We start from the raw sequence: 20850 nt of genomic DNA, 5'->3' as shown, positions 1-20850 counted from the left end.
CAGACACATCTCGTAAAAGCCCCTCCCCAGGTCAGCGAAGCCCCCCCCTCGAGGAAAAAGGAAAAAAATCTGACTCAGAAAAAAAGCACCTTGAGACAGTTTATAACAGGTTCTACGCACCCTGATTTTCCCGTGCACAAAACTGGTGATGTCCTCACTAGAATCAAACACGGAGAGGGTTTTCATGATGTTCTCTTCCAGCCAGTCCCAGTGAGCTGTTATTTCTTCTCTGCTGGCCCCTGAACAGAATATCTAGCATTAAATACATGTCGCCTGATTCAAAGGCACCAAAGAAGCCAGCCCCTGGTGCCCCCTTTCGTCATATTCAATGGGGGGAAGGGATCCATCTCTTAGGGAAAGATGTGACGAACACGGGTTAATAAACGGATTGGAACCCAGCGAGGCTCGCTGGCTGGCTGATTTGTTTATTTATTGTGTTTACATTCCATTCCACATCCTCCTCCTCCTCTTAGAACTGCAGCGCTAGAAGGGACCCTATGGATCATTGAGTCCCGGCCACTGTCAAGGAGGGCCAGCAGGGAACTGAACCCCCGACCCCTAGCTCCAAAGCCAGATGTCTCAACCCCTGGGCTATCCAGCATTTCTTTCCAGGAGGATATTTTATAGCAGTTTATATATCAAAAAATGATAAAGGAGGAACAGATCTGGCTGTCAGGCTTACAATCAGAGCAGGCAAGAGATAAAAGGAAAAGGAGTTGCGGGGGGGGGGGAGAAGGACATGTTCTTACGCTAAAGCTAATATTTTTGTCCAGGGAGGGGGCCGACCAGCCATTAAAGCCTTGGAGGGGGGCCTCCTGGGGTCTACAGGAATTCTTGCCCTTTTCCAAGCACTTCTGGCTACGGAAACAGGTATGGGATGGCAATAGCTTTCCTACAGTCTCCAAATTGGATTAAGGCAGCTTTGTAAACGAGCCCAGGGAAAAGCTAACAGCATGCAAAAATGTTTAAGAGTGGAAGCCTTCCAGCAAACGCTGACAGACAGCTCCAGTCAGTTCTACGCTAGGTGTCCGCGTGGAAGGACACGTATTTTCCTGCTAGCAGCTCCTTACCACCTACGGTTACCAGGCAAGTGATTAAATACAAGCCTGAGTTAAATAAATAGATGGTTGTAGAGGTGGGAGGGGAAGAGAACAATCAAGAGCTTGGAAAACAATTACGTTTGGGGAGCACATCCACTAGAACCCCCTCAGCCAGCCTGGGCGTGTTGGCTCTGGGTTTCTTGTAGAGCGGTGGCCCAAAAAGTAACTTCCCCAAGTTTTGGCATCAGGCCACATGGCAGCTTCATTCACACATGCCACTGGCCAAAGGGCTTAAATCCAGGGCGAGGAACTTGTGCTGCTGCTCTCCAAGTACTGCAGGACTGTATGAGCTCAAGTATAAGGCCATGATGAGAGATAACAGGAGTTGTTGCCTACAGAATCTGGAAGGCTCTAACATCTGCTTTGAATTTTCATCATCGTCATCTTAGAACTGCAGAGCTGGAAGGGACCCTGGGGATCATCAAGTCCAGCCCCTGTCCAGGAGGCACCGTGGGGGGAATCAAACCCCCCAATCTCTGGCTCTGCAGCCAGAGACCTAAACCACTGAGCTATCTGCCCAGCAGTTTTTGTGTGAGCAAAAAAGGACATGCAAAGGATCCTACTGTGATGAGGGAATTCATTGACAGCTAGAAAGTTCATGTTACGGGAGTCTGAAAGCAAGCTGCGAGAAACGGCTCCTCCCCAGTGCCAGGGTGCCGACTCCTTTGGTCAAGGCGGCACTAAGAGCAACGGGCATCCTGGTCACACCTCTCAACATAAACAATAAAAGCGCACATATTCCGATTCTTCCTTTGTGCTTCCAAGGAGCTGGAGCACAATCGTTTGCATGCGGTACCAGAAGAGAAAAAAAATAGTTACTGGACTAACTGGTGGGAAGGCACAGTCAATCCTGTGGCATTTGGATGGACGTGGAAGCAAGACTTACCGGGAGGGGTCTGACCTGGAAGACCCCTCACCAGATTCAGAGAGAAACCCAGAAAGCTTAAAAGCCAAGCATGCCAAGGGATCACGGGCTGCCGCCTGAACACAGGGGGAACTCTTGGCTGAGCTTGGCAAAGTTACATTTTTAATGATAACTATCAGAATCATCGAGCCAGCAGCTTTTAATGTTGGGAGCTGGATGTTCTTTTTCCTGTGTCCTTCTAAAACTGCTTTCAATTAAGCTTCTTTCTTTGTTTGCATCAGAGGATCGCACAATTTAAAATTATGAGTGTATATGAAATAGAGGTAAACACTAAAAACAAATTAAAATGCTATTGTCATTTGTGGTCCTCAGTTTGCAGTGCAACACTCTTGGAAGGGAAGGATTGGCCTTTTGTTGCCCACGGGAGGCCAGGGTGTCCTCACCATGCTTTCCATTTGTATTTCCCTATTATAAGTCTTGTGGGCGTTTTTTAAAAAAATTCAAGTCATGAATTGCTTTGGACCCCAGAATTGGAGAAAGGAGGGGCACAAGTTAAATTAAACAACGGTGTTGTAAAAAATGTAACGTTCCTGAACTCTGTTTGCTTGTCCGTTATTTAAGATATCTCGTTACTCCGAAACAGGAACCCAAAGTAGTTTACAATTAATTAAAACAAGGTAATAAACACAAGAACACAAAGGCTGAAATCCTGTTCGTGTATGTTCCAAGGCATAAAAGGCTGATGATGTCACTGGCCAGGGGCAAAGGTTTTGAAAATTAAACCTTTCCGCCTCCTGTAATTGGGATTGTGGCAATTTGGGGTAATTAAAGACTCCCCCCTCCCATTCCTCAGCCCATCCTATGTTCCTGAATATTAAAAGGATGACTTGGGACCTGCAAATGCCACAGAATGGAAGGAGGGAAATATTTACTTTTCTAAAAATTACCCTGTCTGATGCTGCCAGCAGCCTTACCCCATGAAATATATACAAACAGGAGTCACACACAATATTAAAATAACAATTAAACGGATAATATTAAAAAACTATCATTTAAAAACACCTGAAAAACCACAGTTCAGTAAGAAGGGGGAAAATGCATGTGCAGCTTCTCATCTCATGTTTGCTTCTCCAGCTCAGTGCAGTCTACCTTAACTTGCAGCAGTTCCACAGGGTTTCAGGGAGATGAGCATTTATTCTGACACCTCCTTAGCAGACCCTTCGAATTAGAGACACCAGAGGTGGAAGCTGGAACAGTGTGAAAACAAAGTGGGTGCTCTAACCACTAAACCAGGCTTCCTCCCAAAGGGCCGGAGGGAAAGCAACGGGAAACCCTGATCTGGCCCGGAGAGGTGGCATTTCCCCATCCTAAGCTAAGGCACAGATTTGCCCTACGCAAGGAGGTGCTTCATTCCTTTCCCCCTAAATCAGCCGTACAGCCTCCCTGGGACGGCTCTGTTTGGATTTCCCTCTACTTACCGCATGCAATGGTCCAGTACACTTGGGAATCCGGAGTCTGGTGCAAGATGCGGAAAGGGGCCACTTTGGAGGTGGAATCGAGAACGGCATCCAGAGTTCCCACCAGGAGGCCTGTGAGATGAAAGACACAGCTTAAGACCACAGTCACAGATACTGTTTGTGCAGCACCCATTAGGGACCAGATTTTGCACCCCATGATGGCCGGGCAAGGTGACAAGTTCTGAAAAAAGAAAGCCTACGAGCGGAGAGACATGCTCCGTAAAGCATTTGTGGCGCACAAAGGCGTGGAAGGAGCAAGCCACAAGGCATGCACCATTACAAGGTCAGGCAGGTATTTCCCCGTATCTATGGGACATCAATTCCAAGCCCCCTCCCCCTGCGGAGGCTGAATAATGTGGATTACAGCAAATGCTAGTAAAATAGTGAATGCTACACATTACATGGTCTCTGGCGTCTTCTCGTGGCCCGTTGTGATATAACATCATGGAAATATATTTCTCTAGCAAATACTGTACATAGCATTGTCTTCGTCTCCCTTTGTTAACTTCATCTTTAGAAATACATTTCTAGGATATTTTTAATAGTTTCAGACTGTGGATAAGTGAATCAGTAGATACTGATTGTGTGGGTCAGGGGGATCCTACTGTACTGTGAAAAGAATTCGGGGCTGCCCTGGCTGTTTTTCACTGAAGGGTTGAAGCAGGCAAATTTCCAGGTGTCAGCATGCCTTTTCTGGCCATCGACCAGTGACCTTGGGCCAGTCACACACTCACGGTTTCACCTACCCCACAGGCCCTTGTGTGGGGGGGGATCTGTTGTAATGGAAAGCCTCTTAGGGTTCTTGCAACATTTTTGGGAATCTTTGGGAAGATTGGGCACCCCTTTTTCTTACAAGAGGCCCAGGGCAAACACCAGCCAGGGGATCCACACCCCACTGCCACAACCGCCCAGAGATGTTTGTTACTGGTGTCACTCCAGAGACATCCATCCACTTGGCTTGTAGCAGCCCTCAGAAAGCGGTGGCTTGCCATTCCTCTGGAGGCAAAGTGAGAGACACCCAGAGAGGTTTTCGTTTCATGCATAGCAAGCTATGCTGCTGTTTAAATCCAAACACGATCACATCTTCCACATCTGTAATCTAATCTTTCCCTCTGCCCAAGAGCCTATTACCCTGACATTAAGAATTACATTTCTGTTTGCTGGAAGGATGCTTCCGTGCTGAATTATTCATCACACTGAGTGTGTTTTGCAGCTGACTTCCTCCTCTGCATAGACAACTTTATCAGAATACCTTTTATTTATCTTTCTTTTTTCTCTCTCTCTCTCTCTATTGATCATACAAACCACAGGGAGACCAAGTGCAAATCTCACGAGAGAGACAGAGAATTTTTACAATACCGACTCAACAAAGCAAGGTGCCAAAACATATTTGATGTTATTGATGAAAGAGTGACCATAGATCATCAGTTTTGAAAGGCAACGTTGGAAATAAGCTCCCCAAATTTTGTATGGTGGGTTATCAAGAGCCTGAAAGGATAAAATCGAAGCCTATCCTTCCGTTTTACAGACACTTCCCCCATGGTTTGCCCACCAAAAGTTCTCTTCTGCTTGACAGGATAGTAGAAACAGCCCTGCCGGTTGGGCCTAATGGGAACGGTTGGCCAAGACATTGAAAGACCAAAAATTCCCCATCCCTAGATTAAACTTCCCATCCCTAAGCAGTCATGTAGCAGTAAATCTGGAAATGCAGGTGATCACAATGACAGTTGACACAGCCACAACCCACAAAACTGAAGTCCAAAAATGCAGGTTTCTTGATTGGGCCATTTCAACAAATGAGTAGCAGGTCTTCTGCGCAGCTCGTGGCTCCTAATTGCCCATTCAAGACCAAACTACCCTCAAATGCTTTGGATTACAAGAGCAATCTATTGCAACAATATACAAATCTTGGAGAAATTCTCTGCTCTCCCAGCTACCATGAAAACTGCAGCTTGTCCCAGCTCCTGCCAACCTAGCAATTTGAAAGCATGTAAATGCGAGTAGTTAAATAGGTACCACCTTGGTGAGAAGGTAACGGCGTTCCATGTCCAGTCGCGCTGGCCACGTCACCAGAGACGTGGACAAACGCTGCCTCTACGGCTTGGAGACGGGGATGAGCACCGCGCCCTCGAGTCAGACACGACTGGTCTAAATGTCAAAGGGAACCTTTACCTTTACCTATCCTTTGTGGGGTGGAAGAAAATGTAGCCCAAACACAACCAGAACTACAGAGACACAACAGCATGCTTTAAAGGGTAGGACGGGCTAAAAGATGTGCCCTTATTTTAAACAGTCTCATCAGTACAAATAAATTTAATATCAATATTAATATAATACTAATTATATTAACTATAATTTAATATCAAATTTCAGAGGACATAAAATTATGATTGAGAGCACTTCCACACAAATACCACTTTCATTTACTTTCACAGGATAAAGCCACACTTTGTAAACCTGCAGTATTAGTCATGCCCGATCATCGCTCGGTGACTCAAAACTTACTCCTTCCAGCTAAATTATTTTGCTACATTCTCTTTGGCACCATTCAGTGTAAAACAAATTGCAATCTCTTCGTTCCTGGCCTCGAATCAACAAGCAAGTCTGTTTAAAAGCCAAGAGGGGAAAAAATGACAATGGCTACTTCAAAATTAAATATAATAAAATAAAAGCATGGGTAGCAAAATATACAATGGCACGCATATGAGATAAGATGAAGCCTATTCTTATTTGCAATCTTTATGCTACCTGGGATAATGGATGACTCAACTGCAATTCTCACTCCGTGGGTGGCTTGTAAAAATGACCACTTGCCTTGGAGCCTGTGGTGGGTAAGAACTGTTTCCAAGCAGAGAAGAGCTTGTCAAACAGAAGAGAAGAGGTTTGCTCTATCTGTGCCACAGTTCGGGCCAATGAAATGCTATAAATGGCAAAGACCGGCTCTATCATTTGGCAGAGGGGGGTGATTGCCCCAGGCAGCAGACTGAATGCATAAAATAAGGGTTTAAAAATCATTTTAATTTTGTTGTCATATAATTTTCCTTAATGTCAGGGATAGGGAAAATTTGTTTGCAGGATTTTTGGCCAGGGAGCAAAATAATCTGGCTTGCTTTCAGTAATCTAGGCTTTGATTTGGGCAGCTGGGACCTACATGTGCCATGCATGCCTCATGCCAGTTTGGGCAGCCAAACCATTGGAGCCAGTCTTACAAATGACCCGTGTGGACCAGGGACTGCCTTGACTAATGTGCAAAGTTGATCTGACCATACTGAGATGTGGCAAAGATCTTTTCATTAAAACAGGTGTTCAATGGGTCCGCTACTGAGAAAAGGCCTTTTCTCAAATGGATGATGGCTTCATCTGGCTTCAGAACTTGTTTAACTTCCTTGTGGGTTTTAATACTATCATTTGTCTTAATCATTCATTTAATACATATTTCACTCTTCCTTATAAAGTGGTTTGGCATCATAATTTAAAAAAAAAACCACAGTTAAAATCACAACCCATAAAAATCACAAATTGAAAATTCATAAAATTACATACACCTAAAGTTACAGATGATTGAAACAACAAAACAGAAGTCTCGGTAAAAATACAATAAACATATGACAAATGAGGAAGGTCAAAGACAAATGAATCACTTAAAGCGTGCACAAATATATAACGTTTTTAACTGGCACCTGGAAAACAAAGTGTACAACAGAGAGATTTGACAGAAAGGGGTTCCACAATTTTCAACATTACAACTGCTGGGTTCAATTTCTATTTTGCCTTCAGTCACATTATATGGCCCACTCTTGAGTCCTCTGTATTCAAAGAAAAGTATGACACTTGCATAGATTTTTTTTAAGGCTGGCATTTGGATAATACTGTCTGCTACTTAGGGGACTAGAAGAAGAGAAGGCAATAAAAACAGGTAGCTCAATCCAGTCATCTCCTGGGGATTACATCATCAATACATGCGTCCTCTGAGAAGCAAAAAGGCTCCTGCCTGATTCAACCACAACCTGTTTCAAGAGCAAATGAAGAGTAACCGATAAGGATGCAAGTTACCAGCCAAAATATATACAGGACTAAGCATCTTTATGAGGCCAACTGAAATGAGAGAGAAAATGACATGTAAACTGATGTAGATCTACAGCTGACTAGATTTACAGCATGTAAGGTGGTTGGGAAACTGTAGTCCTGTCACCTCCTGGCAAATAGAAGAGCAAGATATGGAGGCAGTGACAGATTTTACTTTCTTGGGCTCCATGATCACTGCAGATGGGGACAGCAGCCATGAAATTAAAAGGCGCCCGTTTCTTGGGAAGAAAGCGATGACAAACCTAGACAGCATCTTAAAAAGCAGAGACATCACCTTGCCGACAAAGGTCTGCCTAGTCAAAGCTATGGTTTTTCCAGTAGCGATGTATGGAAGTGAAAGCTGGGCCATAAAGAAGGCTGACCACCAAAAAATTGATGCTTTGAATTGTGGTGCTGGAGGAGGCTCTTGAGAGTCCCCTGGACTGCGAAGAGAACAAACCTATCCATTCTGAAGGAAATCAAACTTGTGTGCTCAATGGAAGGACAGATCCTGAAGGCTCCAATACTTGGGGCATCTCATGAGAAGAAAAGACTCCCTGGAAAAGACTCTGATGTTGGGAAAGTGTGAAGGCAAGAGGAGAAGGGGACGATAGAGGATGAGATGGCTGGACAGTGTCATCGAAGCTACCAACATGAATTTGACCCAACTCCGGGAGGCAGTGGAAGACAGGAGGGCTTTGCGTGCTCTGGTCCATGGAGTCACGAAGAATCAGACACGACTCAATGACTAAACAACAAAAAATACAGAATATACCTCCATACCTCATTTTAGCAAAACAAAACAACCTAGTTCAAAAACTGAAACAGATATTCTGGTTTTGTTTATAGGAGGTGATGGAACCTCAAAGAGTCCTTGGCCTGCAAAAAGTGACACCAGAACTTACCCATCTACAGAGTTTCAAGCAAGATTATTTCCCAGTCAAGGCTTGAACTCCCAACCTTCCATGTGCAAAACATGTGTTCTGCCACTGAGCGACAGGCCTTTACTTTACATACTGCCCAGAAGAGCGAATTGCTGCCAACGAAGCTTCCCTCCTTCCCTCCCTCCCTCTCTCCTTTGTACGATACGCTAGGGCAGCTGCTCTCAAAATGGTCCATATAACAAAGCCAACCAGCGGTAGGCAGATAGCCAAGCTGATGGACAAAAGAACCCAATTTTCTTTGCACAATGCCTCGCCTATTTATGAAGCTTCACTGACACAACATGCAATGGTGGCCACCAGATGAAACCTGCTCGCTTGTTATTTCTTTCTTTTGGAGAAAGAAAAAGTATTAGAATTAAATCATACTCAAGGAGGCTGGGTCTATCGCTGGCTTTTAGAATGACAGCTAAACTGAGCTTCCATGTTCCGTAGCAATATGGTATAACTGTGATGGAGCCTCTGCTTTGCAGGCAGAAGGCCCTGGGTTCTATCAACAGGGTCTCCAAGCCGGGTTTGAAAAGAATAGATAATCCTGCCTATCAATATGATGAAGTGGCATTAACTTTTATACAGATATTGGGAAGAATGAGGGACCTCCGTCAAATTCTGGTCACCAAGAGTTACCGCTTTTTCTCTTTCACTGGTAGATTCCTGTGCCTCCAAAAATGATACGCTGGTAAATCAGCAATGTGAGTGTCCTACTGTTGATTATTTAGGAAATTTAGCAAATTAGACTGAGGGGAAAAAACCCAAACCCATCAGCATAGGGAGAAGGCCAGCTAAAAATTAAAGTCAGTCATACAAGAGCTGCTCTACCACACCAAATTCAGGTTCAAACTCTGGAGGATCTTAGCAAATGTGAAGCCCATTTGCTCTTTCCACTAATATGAACAACAAGGTGGTTTAATGTGTTGTCTGAACCAAGAAATCTAGATTGTTGCTTTAAAATGAGCCAAGACCCATAGCTCAAAATTCAAAATCTGTCTTTTACTTCTAACCTGCAAAGGTAGCATCAAGTTAAGATTCCCTGTCTGGATCACTCAGATTCTTTAGCTGCTTATGCTAGCAAGAAGGAAACAACTGGGATGTACAGTACACACCAACACTTGCATGCGCCAGTGAGTACCTCCTCTATGGCCAACTAGCATTTTCCAAATTTCTGCATTACCATTACCATTATTATATGTCAACACAATCACCGTCTACTCCTGCACTTTTAACAGCAGCTAAATTGGGAACTTCACTAGTAACTGTGGGTTAGCAATGGTGTTTGTATCGGCACACTTCAAAACTTCACTTGCAGATTTCTTCACAGGAAGACGGCAACAGTGATACTAGACTCAGCACAACTGAAAGCAATACACAGTGAACAGAAGCCTGTTAGTTTAGTTTGCCAACATAACATCATCAGGCTTAAATCCAGTAGTAAGTCACAACTGGAGTAGACCCATTTAGTGGGGATTTGGTGAGTCAACTACTCTGTAAATTCCATTAATTTGATGGGCCTACTCTAGGTGTGACCTACTACACTTCTTCCTTGAATTGCACAGTTCTCAACAACACCATTTTGGTTTTTTTTTCCAATAAACAAACAAATAAACAAACATTCTAATAAATACTGTGTCCCTGGCACACATCTCTAATTCAAACTCTCAATCAGGGGGCCATAAGGAATGTTAAGGCTCATAACACAAGGTGCCGTATGGAAAGGGTGCGGAAAAGAACCCGGATAGAGAGAACTGCTCTGTATGCATGTGTCAATCAACTGTTTATGCTTTGTACTTATGTTTTTTTGGTGGCATAAAAGTTATACATGGCTTTTGAACTACACGGGGTACCAGCACCCAACCTCTGCATTGCTGAAGGGAGAAGTGTACTGGATTTTAGCCACTGTGTGAATTTCCATGGTGAACTGACACATGTAAAGAATTGGTGGAGGAATCTGCTATTGGACAGCAGTCATGTGACTCAGCGTACAACAGCAAACACCCTAAGATGATTTCTGAATTGAAAATTACAACCCTACCGAAATGTACACAATGCAGATATATTGGCTTATGTGTCTAATCAGATTCCAGACAGCATATACATTGGTTATACTGTATATAGTTCAGTCCTTTGGGGGCAGAAAAATACAGTATTTTTAACAAAAGATTATTATGCTACTTCATCCCATGCCATAATGCTGACATGGGACCTCTATGTTCAGTAGCAATATACCTGTGTTGGTTTCAAATTCTAATATATGCTTACATTCATCTGGGTAGCTCCCAGGGAAAACAACAGATCAGAGTTGACACACCCTTGTTCTGGATATAACAAGATTCTTATTTAAAGGGCCCCAACAGTTAAGCATTATAGGTAAAAGCAAAACAGAAATAAAAAGTTTTAAAAAGACAAAAAAATGGTGGCACCTTAAAGACTAATTATTTTTTTTTTAATGTGTGCTTTCGTGAACAAGTCCAAGTTCTGATTTTAGTCACACCTCTGTACCTGAAATGGTTCAGATATCTGTGATTTTAGCAAGCTGCAAACTGTGAGTTCAGAAATAATTTTAAAACAGTAATTATTACCTTCCCAGAATTCCTATGAGAAAAGAGAAGATGCAAATATAATAACTCAGATGGGTAAAAATACAAATCCAGCCAACATGGGAACAAGATGTTGGTTTAGAGATGCATCCTTGATTGGTTGGTGTTCCCCCGGATGTGGTTGGACTAGAAATGTCACATACCCACCCAGTGGTCATGCGGGCTGGGGCTGTGGACAGCTAGAGCTGGAGGGGGGTGTAGTGCTGTCCTGATGCAGTTGGACTCAGACTCCCATCAGCCACAGCCAGGACTGTCCAGTCAGGTACAATCGAGTGGGACCCCTGGAGCTATTGGGAGAACCATACATTTCCTGACTCTGTCATACAGAAAAAATAAAATTCTCCTAAGCTGGACAGAAACTCTCTGGATATTACCACGCCAGCCACCGCTCTACCTCACAGAACTGTTAAGTAAACTAAACCAGATGTTTAAAGGCAGATGTTAAAATGGATATATAATGTCTGAAGAAAGTTCCTTGAGGAACAGCCATGCTGTATACATATATATATTTAATCCATCCATTTCCTTTTCAGTTAATTGAGGCCCCAATACAGCTAGTATGCTTATTATTATAGTTAGGGGGACACGTGGCCTTCCAGATGTTATTGGCCTTTAGCTCTTATAACCCAAACCTGCTGCTAGACTGGGGCCTTTGTTCTGGTGAAACACCAGTCTCCCCTGAACAACCTACGACACTGACAACAAAACAGAGCCTCCATGTTCAAAGCCAGTATATCTTTAATCACCAGCTGCTGGAGACCAGTCACAGTGGAGGTCAGTCACCTTCCAACCCTGTTTATGAGCCACCTCGGAAAGCCTCCCCATCCACCCAATATCGGGAACAAGATACTGCTAGACGAGAATTGGGGGTGTTCTGCATTGAACATGTTAAGCGGTTTTTGCATATCTGGGCTACCTTACTCACGCGGAACCTCATTGCTGTAGGGATGCAAAAGGAGGTGGTCTAACTACAGCAGTTAAACACACCAGACTTGAGATGTAAAATTTATGAACATTTTCATTTTTTCATGGGGAAGGGAAAAACATTTTCCCCCTCCTGGAAAAAAAATGAAAATTTCTGGAAATTTTACATCTCTAAAGAGAACTGAAATACATAAGGTTTCAGAGGTATTTCATTAGGGTCTTCATGTTACATACATGTTAATTAATTTCAATACCATGCCACAGAATATTTTTTATCGTTGTAAAAGAACATATTCCACACTCCATATTTTTTTTTCAACTTTTCTGGAAAATAAACAAACAACAGCTTTGGAAAGTAATTTGGAGGGGGGAAGCCTGTAAAACCCACCCACCCCATTTTTCCCAGGCCCTCCCATCTCTGTCCCAGATTAATGCGAGGTAGGATTGAAACCTCACTGAACTTGCTGCTTTTTTCTTGAGACCCAGGATACGGCCCCTTAGATATAACCTACCAACCTCACAAGGTTGTTGTAAGCCTAAAATAAGGGAAGAAAACAGAAAAGACCCCCGTGTGCAACCTCCCATAAACCTCACACCCTCTGTATTGCTCAGCCGAACGTTCCCACCTTGCAGGGCTGTTGTGTGTGCCAGGAAGGAAAGCAGAAAAGGGAAGGGTCCCACTCCCCCCCCAAAAAAAGCCCTACACAGTGGGGGTCCAGGGCCTCCCCACAACATTTTGCTGCCTGAGAAAGGGGGCCTGGGGCCTCTCCTTCCCTCAAGCCAGCTCCCCCCCCCAAAAAAAACAGGCAGGAAAGGCCGCCAAGGTCTCGCCCCCCCCTCTCCCCCTCACAACCACCGGTGGCGGTTCGTTCGTTCTCCTCCTCGGGGCCCAATCCACCCACCCACCCACTCCGGCTGCCCAACCTTCAGGGCCGGCCCTATTCAGCGCCCCCCCCCCAGCCCAGGGATCCTCGTCCTCCTCGCCGCCGCCGTCCCACCTGGCAGGGCTGTTCGGAGGAGGGGGGGGGACCGGCACCGGCAGCAAGAGCAAACCCCCCCCACCCCGCCGCCCCTGGGGCAGCCCCGCAAGAGAGGCCCACCCCCCCCCAAGAGGGTGAGGAAGGAGGGCCGGGCCCCCCTTTTACCTGTCAGCCCCCCGCTCTCCTCCCCGTAGCCCCGCCGCCGCTGCAGGACGAAGTAGCGGTGGGAGCGCTCCTGAACCCACAGCTTGAGCGCGCTCTTCAGCAGCACCTCCTCAGGGTTCAGCCACATGGCGGGCCCCGTCGCGCCCGGAGGGCGGCTTTTTCTCCCCTTCCCTCAGCGCGCCATGCCCTCGTCGCCCCTCTTTCTCTCTCTCTCTCTCTTCCTCTCAGCCGCCTCAGGAGGGTTCCCACGTACACACAATCCCGCCCGCCAGAGCCGGGCCCGAGGAAGGAGGCAGCGCAAAACCCGCTGGGGGTTGTAGTTCCGAGGGCCCCGCCGCCCGCCGCCCGCCCGCCAGGTGGCGCACTACAAGTCCCGGCAAGCTTTGCGCCGCCGGCCCTTGGGGGCGCTTCTCCTCAGCGCTAGAGGCTGGCCTGGCTGAGGAAAGTTTGGGCTTTCTTGCTTTTATTTTTATTTTTTTGGTCCTCGGGTGACGTCCGCGCTGGTTTGTTTTGCCGGCTTCGCGGGCAGCTGGCCAGCAGGGCAAAAGCAGGAAGAGCCCTGTAGGGAAGAGCCCCGAGGAGACCGACTGGGGCAGTTGTTTTTGCCATATAAAATGAAACTCAAGAGGCAAATTTTTGCAAGTCTTGAGGGACTGCTTCCTCAGAGTCCCCGGCCAGGCTGTGGCCCCAGGGAGTGTGACGCCGTGCAGAATTTAAAGAGGCCAGATGAATCTTTGGACTAAGTCCAGTTACTAGTTGCAATTAAAAGGAGACTCACTAAACCAGTTGCTGAATTTTAAGTAAACAGTTAAATCCCACTGATTCAGCTCCTCTGATTTCGTAGAGGGTAGCAATTGGATTTAGGACTTTACTGTATTTCCCTCCAATATTCTAATGGGTATTCTCTCCTCTTTCCCCAAAACGCTCGTTAATGTTTCCCTTCTACCTTTTGACAGGATGCGCATGCCATTTTTCAGAGGAGAAATGAAGCAGATGTGGCTTTCTCAGGAGTAGGAGGGAAAGGTTCAGCCCTTGCAGGTTGTTTTTTCTGCAGCAGCTTTTACAGGCTTAGGTTTGGTGCCAGAAAATATTTATTTATTTATTTATTTATTTATTTATTTATTTAACTTATATGTCATCCACTCTACCAAAAGGTCTCTGGGCGGCTTGCAACAATCAAAATACAATTAAAATGCAGAAAAAGATAAAACGATTAAAATTCAATTAAAATAGAATATATTGGCGATTTGTTCCTTTCAATAGGAGTGTGGTTAAATCCAGGCAGACCGAAGTTCAAAATCCTGTTTATGAAGGAGACTCATTGGGTGTATCCCAACAATGTACTGTCTCTCTGTTTTGACTACCCATAGGGTGGTAGCTAGGATACAGTGGTTAGTGCCCTTCTAAGATTCCTTTAAAATATTTTTTATTCCACATTCCTCCTTAAAAAGGGCTCAAGGTGGTGTATAAACAGCCAGTATACAAATACTAAAAAGAATCAAACAAATAGCACTCGAACAGGAAACAAAAGCAATACCAAAAGATATTCAAAGCAGTAAAGTAGAACAATTCATTTAAAAACCACACACAGGTATTCAGTCACTGAGAAACAGCTTGCCTAAAGATAAAGGTATTTACCTGCTTGCGGAAGAGAAGGAAAGATGGGGCCAGGGTGGCCTCTAGTGGGAGGGAGTTCCAAAGTCTGGGAGCAAAGACATAGAAGGCCCTCTCCCATGTCGCCACCAAATGCACCTCTGAAGGTGGTGGGACTAGGAGAAAGGCCTCTCCTAATGATCTTAACACTTGAGCAGGCTCATAAAAAGTGATGAGGTCCTTGAGATAACTTGAGTTTGGGGCTTTAAAGGTTAGAATCAACATTTTGAATTCTGATGGAAATGAGTCAGCAGCCAGGGGAGTGGCTGTAACGGGTCGGGGTAGATCTATGTGATCCCTGTGACTAGACCCAGTTAGCAATCTGGCTGTCATGTTATGGACCTGCTGAAGTTTCCTGAGGCTTTCCAGAGGCAGCTGCATGTAGAGCATGTTGCAATAATCCAGCTAGTATGTGATTAAGTTATGTGCCACCATGGCCAGACTTCTCCAGGAACAGGTGTAGTTGGTGCCTAAGTTTTAATTGTGTAAAGGAACTCATTTTGTTGTTGTTGCTTAGCTGTTAAGTCATGTCCGACTCTTAATGACCCCATAGCCGCCTAGAGTGGTCGAAATGACTAGATAGGCGGGGTATAAATACAATAAATAGATAAATAGATAAATAGATAAATAAATAAATAAATAAATGGACCAGAGCATGCCAGGCCTTCCTGTCTTCCACCGCCTCCCGGAGTTTGGTCAAATTCATGTTGGCAGCTTAGATGACACTGTCCAACCATCTCATCCTCTGTCGTCCCCTTCGCCTCTTGCCCTCACACTTTCCCAAAATCAGGGTCTTTTCCAGGGAGTCTTTTCTTCTCATGAGATGGCCAAAGTATTGGAGCCTCAGCTTCAGGCTCTGTCCTTCCAATGAGCACTCATGGTTGATTTCCTTCAAAATGGACAGGTTTGTTCTCTTTGCAGTCCAGGGGACTCTCAAGAGTCTCCTCCAGCACCACAATTCAAAAGCATCAATTCTTTGTTGGTCAGCCCTCATTATGGTCCAGCTCTCACTTCCATACATTGCTGCTGGAAAAACCATAGCTTTGACTATGTGATCTTTGTCGGCAAAGTGATGTTTCTGCTTTTTAAGATTCTGTGGAGGTTTGTCATCACTTTCCTCCCAAGAAGCAGGCGTCTTTTAATTTCATGGCTGCTGTCACCATCTGCAATGATCATGGAGCCCAAAAAAAGTAAAATCTGTCACTGCCTCCATATCTTGCTCTTCTATTTGCCAGGAGGTAATGGGGCCAGTGGCCATGATCTTAGTTTTTTTGATGTTGAGCTTCAGACCATTTTTTGGCGCTCTCCTCTTTCACCCTCATTCAGAGGTTCTTTAATTCCTCCTCACTTTCTGCCATCATGATGGTATCCATCTGCACATCTGAGGTTGTTGATATTTCTTCTGGCAATCTTAATTCCGGTTTGGGATTCTTCCACCCTGGCCTTTCGCATGATGTATTCTGCATATAAGTTAAATAAGCAGGGAGACAATATACAGCCTTATACTCCTTTCCCAATTTTGAACCAATCAGTTGTTCCATGTCCAGCTCTGTTGCTTCCTGTCCCACATATAAATGGTGGTCAGGCACGCCCATTTCTTTAAGGACTTGCCATAATTTGCTGTGGTCCACACAGTCAAAGGCTTCTGCATAGTCAATGAAGCAGAAGTAGATGTTTTTCTGGAACTCTCTGGCTTTCTCCATAATCCAGCGCATGTTAGCAATTTGGTCTCTAGTTCCTCTGGAACTCATGGGCACTACCAAAACCAAGACATCCAGGCTCAGAGATGAATCCAGGAGCATCCCCAAATGGATTAGGATTGTGAGATATGAATCCAAGGCCCACTTCAGCAGTGAAACTCAGTTAGCCTTTAGGTCAATCACTTTCAAGCTGGCCTACCTCAAAGGGTTATTGGAGGATGAAGTGAGAAGAGCCAACCTGAGCTCACTGGAGGAAATATGGAACATACATGTAGCAAAGAAATATTTAAGTTTTAGGGTATAATCATGTTAATTCTTGCAGAACTTCAAAATAACCCCCAAGGACTTGTTGGGTCTTCAGGTACATTGAGGTTCCTTGGCAAAAACACCCCACAGAATGATAAAAGAGCCTCCCCAAATGTGACTGCTGTTCTTCCTCTCTCCACCTGCCAAGCAGAAGGGTGAGAGTAGAAGAGTGAGCTTGTAACAGTCAAGGAACACTCCCAGCCTATTTCTTGCCTTACCATAGCAGCTTCCTAATCTAGAACCCTGTACCTGCTTATCTTCAAAGTGGCAGGATGATCAAAGTCATATTTTGCTGTATTTGAGCAAAGAGTAAGGCTGCCAAGTTTTACTAGCCTTTGCTTTTGCAATGTTTACAGCAACCTTCATGTTCAAACACTGACAGAAAGTGCCTTGGTACAAGTTTTCCCCTCAAGCAGTTCTTAAAAGCAATAGGCCTCCCTGCACAATCCCCTTCCTCTTCTTTATGTTACATGAATACACCCTTAACAGTCAAGACAGGCTGTTCTCAACAAATGTTCTACGATACGACATCTAGTCAATGCCTAGTATAGGAAGGATTAGTCCCTCTTCTCCTCTTCTAGTTAGCTTGATTCCTTATCCCTTCTCCAGAAAGGAACACCTAGACCCCAATTTGTTGTGTTGCTTCTTTCACAACCAACCACAACTGGGAACACGTTTAAACAAAAAAGGCTGTTCAAGAGGGGAAAATCTGAAGACAATATCTCTCTATGGTAGGACTGTCGTATCTACAGGATCAGTAGCTGTGGTTTAACTTATCCACTGCCTGAAAATATTAAATAAAAAACTGCCAGAAATGCATGTTTCCAGGGTGTATTACCAGAACTGGCCACTAGTATATTGCCACATAGCATATACTATGTTATACGTATATATGCTGTTGGACTGTAGCTCATGTCGGCTCTTGTAAGCAGAATCAGTGCTAAGAAATGGTATCATTCAACCACATCTGGAGGGCCGCCTAAGTTGCCCACCCCTCCTGACAACCAGTATAACTGCCTGTCTTCACAGCTGCAGACACTGGGTAACGTGACAAAGGCTGTGTATACCTGCATACTGATAAAGGCTAACAAGTATTCAAACTTTCCTTGGTTCTGCATGAGCCCATACTGACAAGAGTTAGACTGCTAAGACAGGCCAATTTATACATAATTGCTTTTATTATCAAAAATACATGAACACCCTAAACAGGCATTAGAATAGCTTTATTTACATCTTATATTCAATGGAATTTAATAGAAATCAAAATTATTTACAGTTTTATCAAACACTAAGCAAAAATGAGGGGTAGGATGTCCTTTTTTTTCTCTTGTGAGAATCAATTATAAAGTTAAAAACACATTATTGTCATGTTCCACTCCACCCTCGTGCTAGACTTGCAATTAGAAATAACCACAGAAAAAAACAAAATAAAAATAAAGTGCATTATTAGAAATAGTTCACTTTGGTGGATGAGGTTCCAAGCTCCATGCTAAGGCACCCTGTGTTCCCCTAAATCCAAACTCCTATCTCACATATTAGAAAAATAATTTCAGAGGAAGTTCACCCATTCATTAACGGTTATTTTAGCCAAGGCCTTACACTAACAACTCTGAATACCAACCACATTTATCGGGTGTCTTCATTTAACAGTTCCTTCAGAGTAGCAGCAACAAAAAATCCCTGTAGGTGACAGATCTTCAGTCTCTGACACATCTGAGAAAAGCATTTTAAAAACTGGAGAGATTCCTGGGCTGTGTGTTAGTATGCACCACTTAAAACATTTCACAGTAGATCTAGGCAAATGTGTCTCTATTTTTCAGCAAAACATGCACATTGAAAATGGTTGGCCATTTCTTCAAATAGGAGAAATTTTTAGGAATGTGCATTTTTCTCAACAAGTTTTTGCTTGCTCTAACCCAGTGAAAGAGGTGCAGAGAATTCCCAAATATTTTATGGATATATTTGACAGACTTTTTGTTTGGTCTAGCAGCTTTAATGCAGCAAGAGGCTAACCCTAAGGCTTAGGGACTGAACAGAAAACTCCTCTGTAGGTTAAATAAACACACATTAACTGAGGCTAAGGCTGAAATAGAACACACCCTAGTGGGTGCATTAACCAAAAGCTCAAAAAACAAAACAAGACAAAAAAAAACCTCAATTAAGACAGTTAATTTAAAAACAACAGTTTTTTTCTCTTAAAAAAAGGACCATCTTATGATTTTGCAGATTGAACAAGTGAAGTCTGACTGCATGAAAAAGTAGTTGTACTCAGATGGCTTGGTGTTAAGATTTTGTCTTCCTTGGTCACACATGAAAAAAAAGATTAGTACTGAAAAGTACCCAAAGTAATTTCACAACAAAGTTAGTTAATGGGCAGGTCATTCCACAGAACTGCAACCTTAAAGTATGTATTTTAGCTCAATATCAAGGCAACATTGCTGCTAAATCAGTTTTATCAGTTTTGTCACTGTTTGATGCTGGTATGTGTCAAGTGGATAGCAGTTCTGTCCCAAAAGACGATTTAGCATTTCACTCCACGGTCTTGTACTTCATCTGCTTCAAAACCTGGGTTGTCAAGATGTGGAAGCTCACCTACTGGTGGAGACTGGGATGTGTTGTTCACAAGTTGGAGATTGTCATCTTTTGGAAAAAGAAGGGGGGAAATCAAATTTAGAAAGAACAGTCACATACATTCCTTCAGTAAAAGTTTTAGGAAGTTTATATATCAACTGGTCTCAGCAGGGAATTGACAGCTACAACAAACATACAGTATTTGGTGCTTTTCTGACATGTATCTTGTTTGGACTGTATTTTGCCTGTCTGTCACGTTTCTTCAGAGCATGAAGTGGGCTGCCATCCATGAAAATGTACATCAAATAAAACTTGTCAGATTTTTACAATGACATAATACCTTGTTCTTTTTGCAATAAGTAAATTTGGAACTGTCTTGCAATAAAAAGAGACAGTTTTTCAGATGTCACGCTGGACTAATTACACATGGCAAGGAGGTAGGGAAGACTGGAGAGAATGCCCTCCACCTAACTCAATGAGAACCCCCAGCAGGTGGCAGCAAACACTTTTCTTGCTTCTAATTTCTAACCTATTCCTACTTCAGGCATCATGCCACTGCCAAGGAAATTTTTAAAAATGAACACCTGATTTTCACTATATCCAGATAAGGAACAGGAAGACCCAGGAAATACCAATGCAGTGCAGTTTGGATGACCAACGAAATACTTACTCTCTGAAGGGGCAGGCCCTTCTGGAACAGGTTCATCTGTTCCCTGTACAGAAGCATAACCGGATGATGCTGTTTCACTGTGATTATCCTCTTCATTAAGCGAAGGGATGTTGGAGGCTTCATTGGACACGGAGGTCTGGAAAGATTCTGCTGTGTCTTCTATATCCACCTGTGTCAGGCATAGTTCAAGCTTACGATGAAATCGCATTATTTCAACAAAACTGCAAGCTAACTTCCCATTATTTGTATTATATCATACTAACGTTCCACATTATTTGTATAATATTTACATGTCTTTCAGATGAGTAGTACGGTATTTTACTCACCTCATCTGCTTTTCAATTAAATGCTTTACATATAATTGAAGAGACCCTGAATCAACAAAGCCTAATCGCTAACACGGAAATTTGACCATCTTGGAAATATGTAAGAAACAACAAACATAGCCGCGTGGTTCTTACACAATACAAAAGTAAGGGCAGGTGATAGTATGTAAGGAGAAAGACGTAAATAGTGGAGGAGCATATTTTGTCTTGTAATTAGCACTGGTCAAAATGCTTTCTCAAGCACAGTGTAACAGCCAGATATTCAATTGAGTTGCTACCTCAATTCCAATACGTTAGATTGCCAACTGAATCACAGATCACAAATTTACCTCAATTCCCAGAGCTTTCAGTATGTCACATTTACACATCGGACATGTCCTATGCTCCAAAAGCCATGGGTCAATACAGTTCTTGTGGAAGAGATGACTGGAAAGAAAGGCAAACAAGGTTTTACTATGACTCGGAGGATAGAA

General features: G+C 43.8%; 2 protein-coding genes across 3 annotated transcripts in view; both read right to left on the bottom strand.

The window, feature by feature from the left end:
- TBC1D8B (TBC1 domain family member 8B) overlaps nt 1-13421 on the bottom strand; it is a 33516-nt gene extending 20095 nt beyond the window's left edge. Inside the window, exons 1-3 of the mRNA XM_072981379.2 lie at nt 13152-13421; nt 3444-3554; nt 121-239 (exon numbers count right to left, since the gene is read on the bottom strand). Of these exons, the coding sequence (XP_072837480.2) occupies nt 121-239; nt 3444-3554; nt 13152-13278 (357 nt within the window). The 5' untranslated portion in view covers nt 13279-13421. The remainder of the gene's footprint in view (nt 1-120; nt 240-3443; nt 3555-13151) is intronic.
- Nucleotides 13422-17969: 4548 nt separating this feature from the next.
- Nucleotides 17970-20850, bottom strand: part of RNF128 (ring finger protein 128) — a 53188-nt gene continuing 50307 nt past the window's right edge. For both annotated transcript variants that reach the window (XM_078380594.1, XM_020813941.3), the window contains exons 5-7: nt 20707-20803; nt 20052-20220; nt 17970-19450 (exon numbers count right to left, since the gene is read on the bottom strand). In XM_078380594.1, coding sequence (XP_078236720.1) covers nt 19332-19450; nt 20052-20220; nt 20707-20803 — 385 coding nt within the window. In that variant the 3' untranslated portion in view covers nt 17970-19331. The remainder of the gene's footprint in view (nt 19451-20051; nt 20221-20706; nt 20804-20850) is intronic.

Source organism: Pogona vitticeps, chromosome 11 (genome assembly GCF_051106095.1).
Source record: "Pogona vitticeps strain Pit_001003342236 chromosome 11, PviZW2.1, whole genome shotgun sequence".
In the NCBI taxonomy this organism is placed as follows: Eukaryota; Metazoa; Chordata; class Lepidosauria; order Squamata; family Agamidae; genus Pogona; species Pogona vitticeps.
Note: the sequence above shows the minus strand (reverse complement) of the source record. Positions and strands in the feature narration are given on the sequence as shown.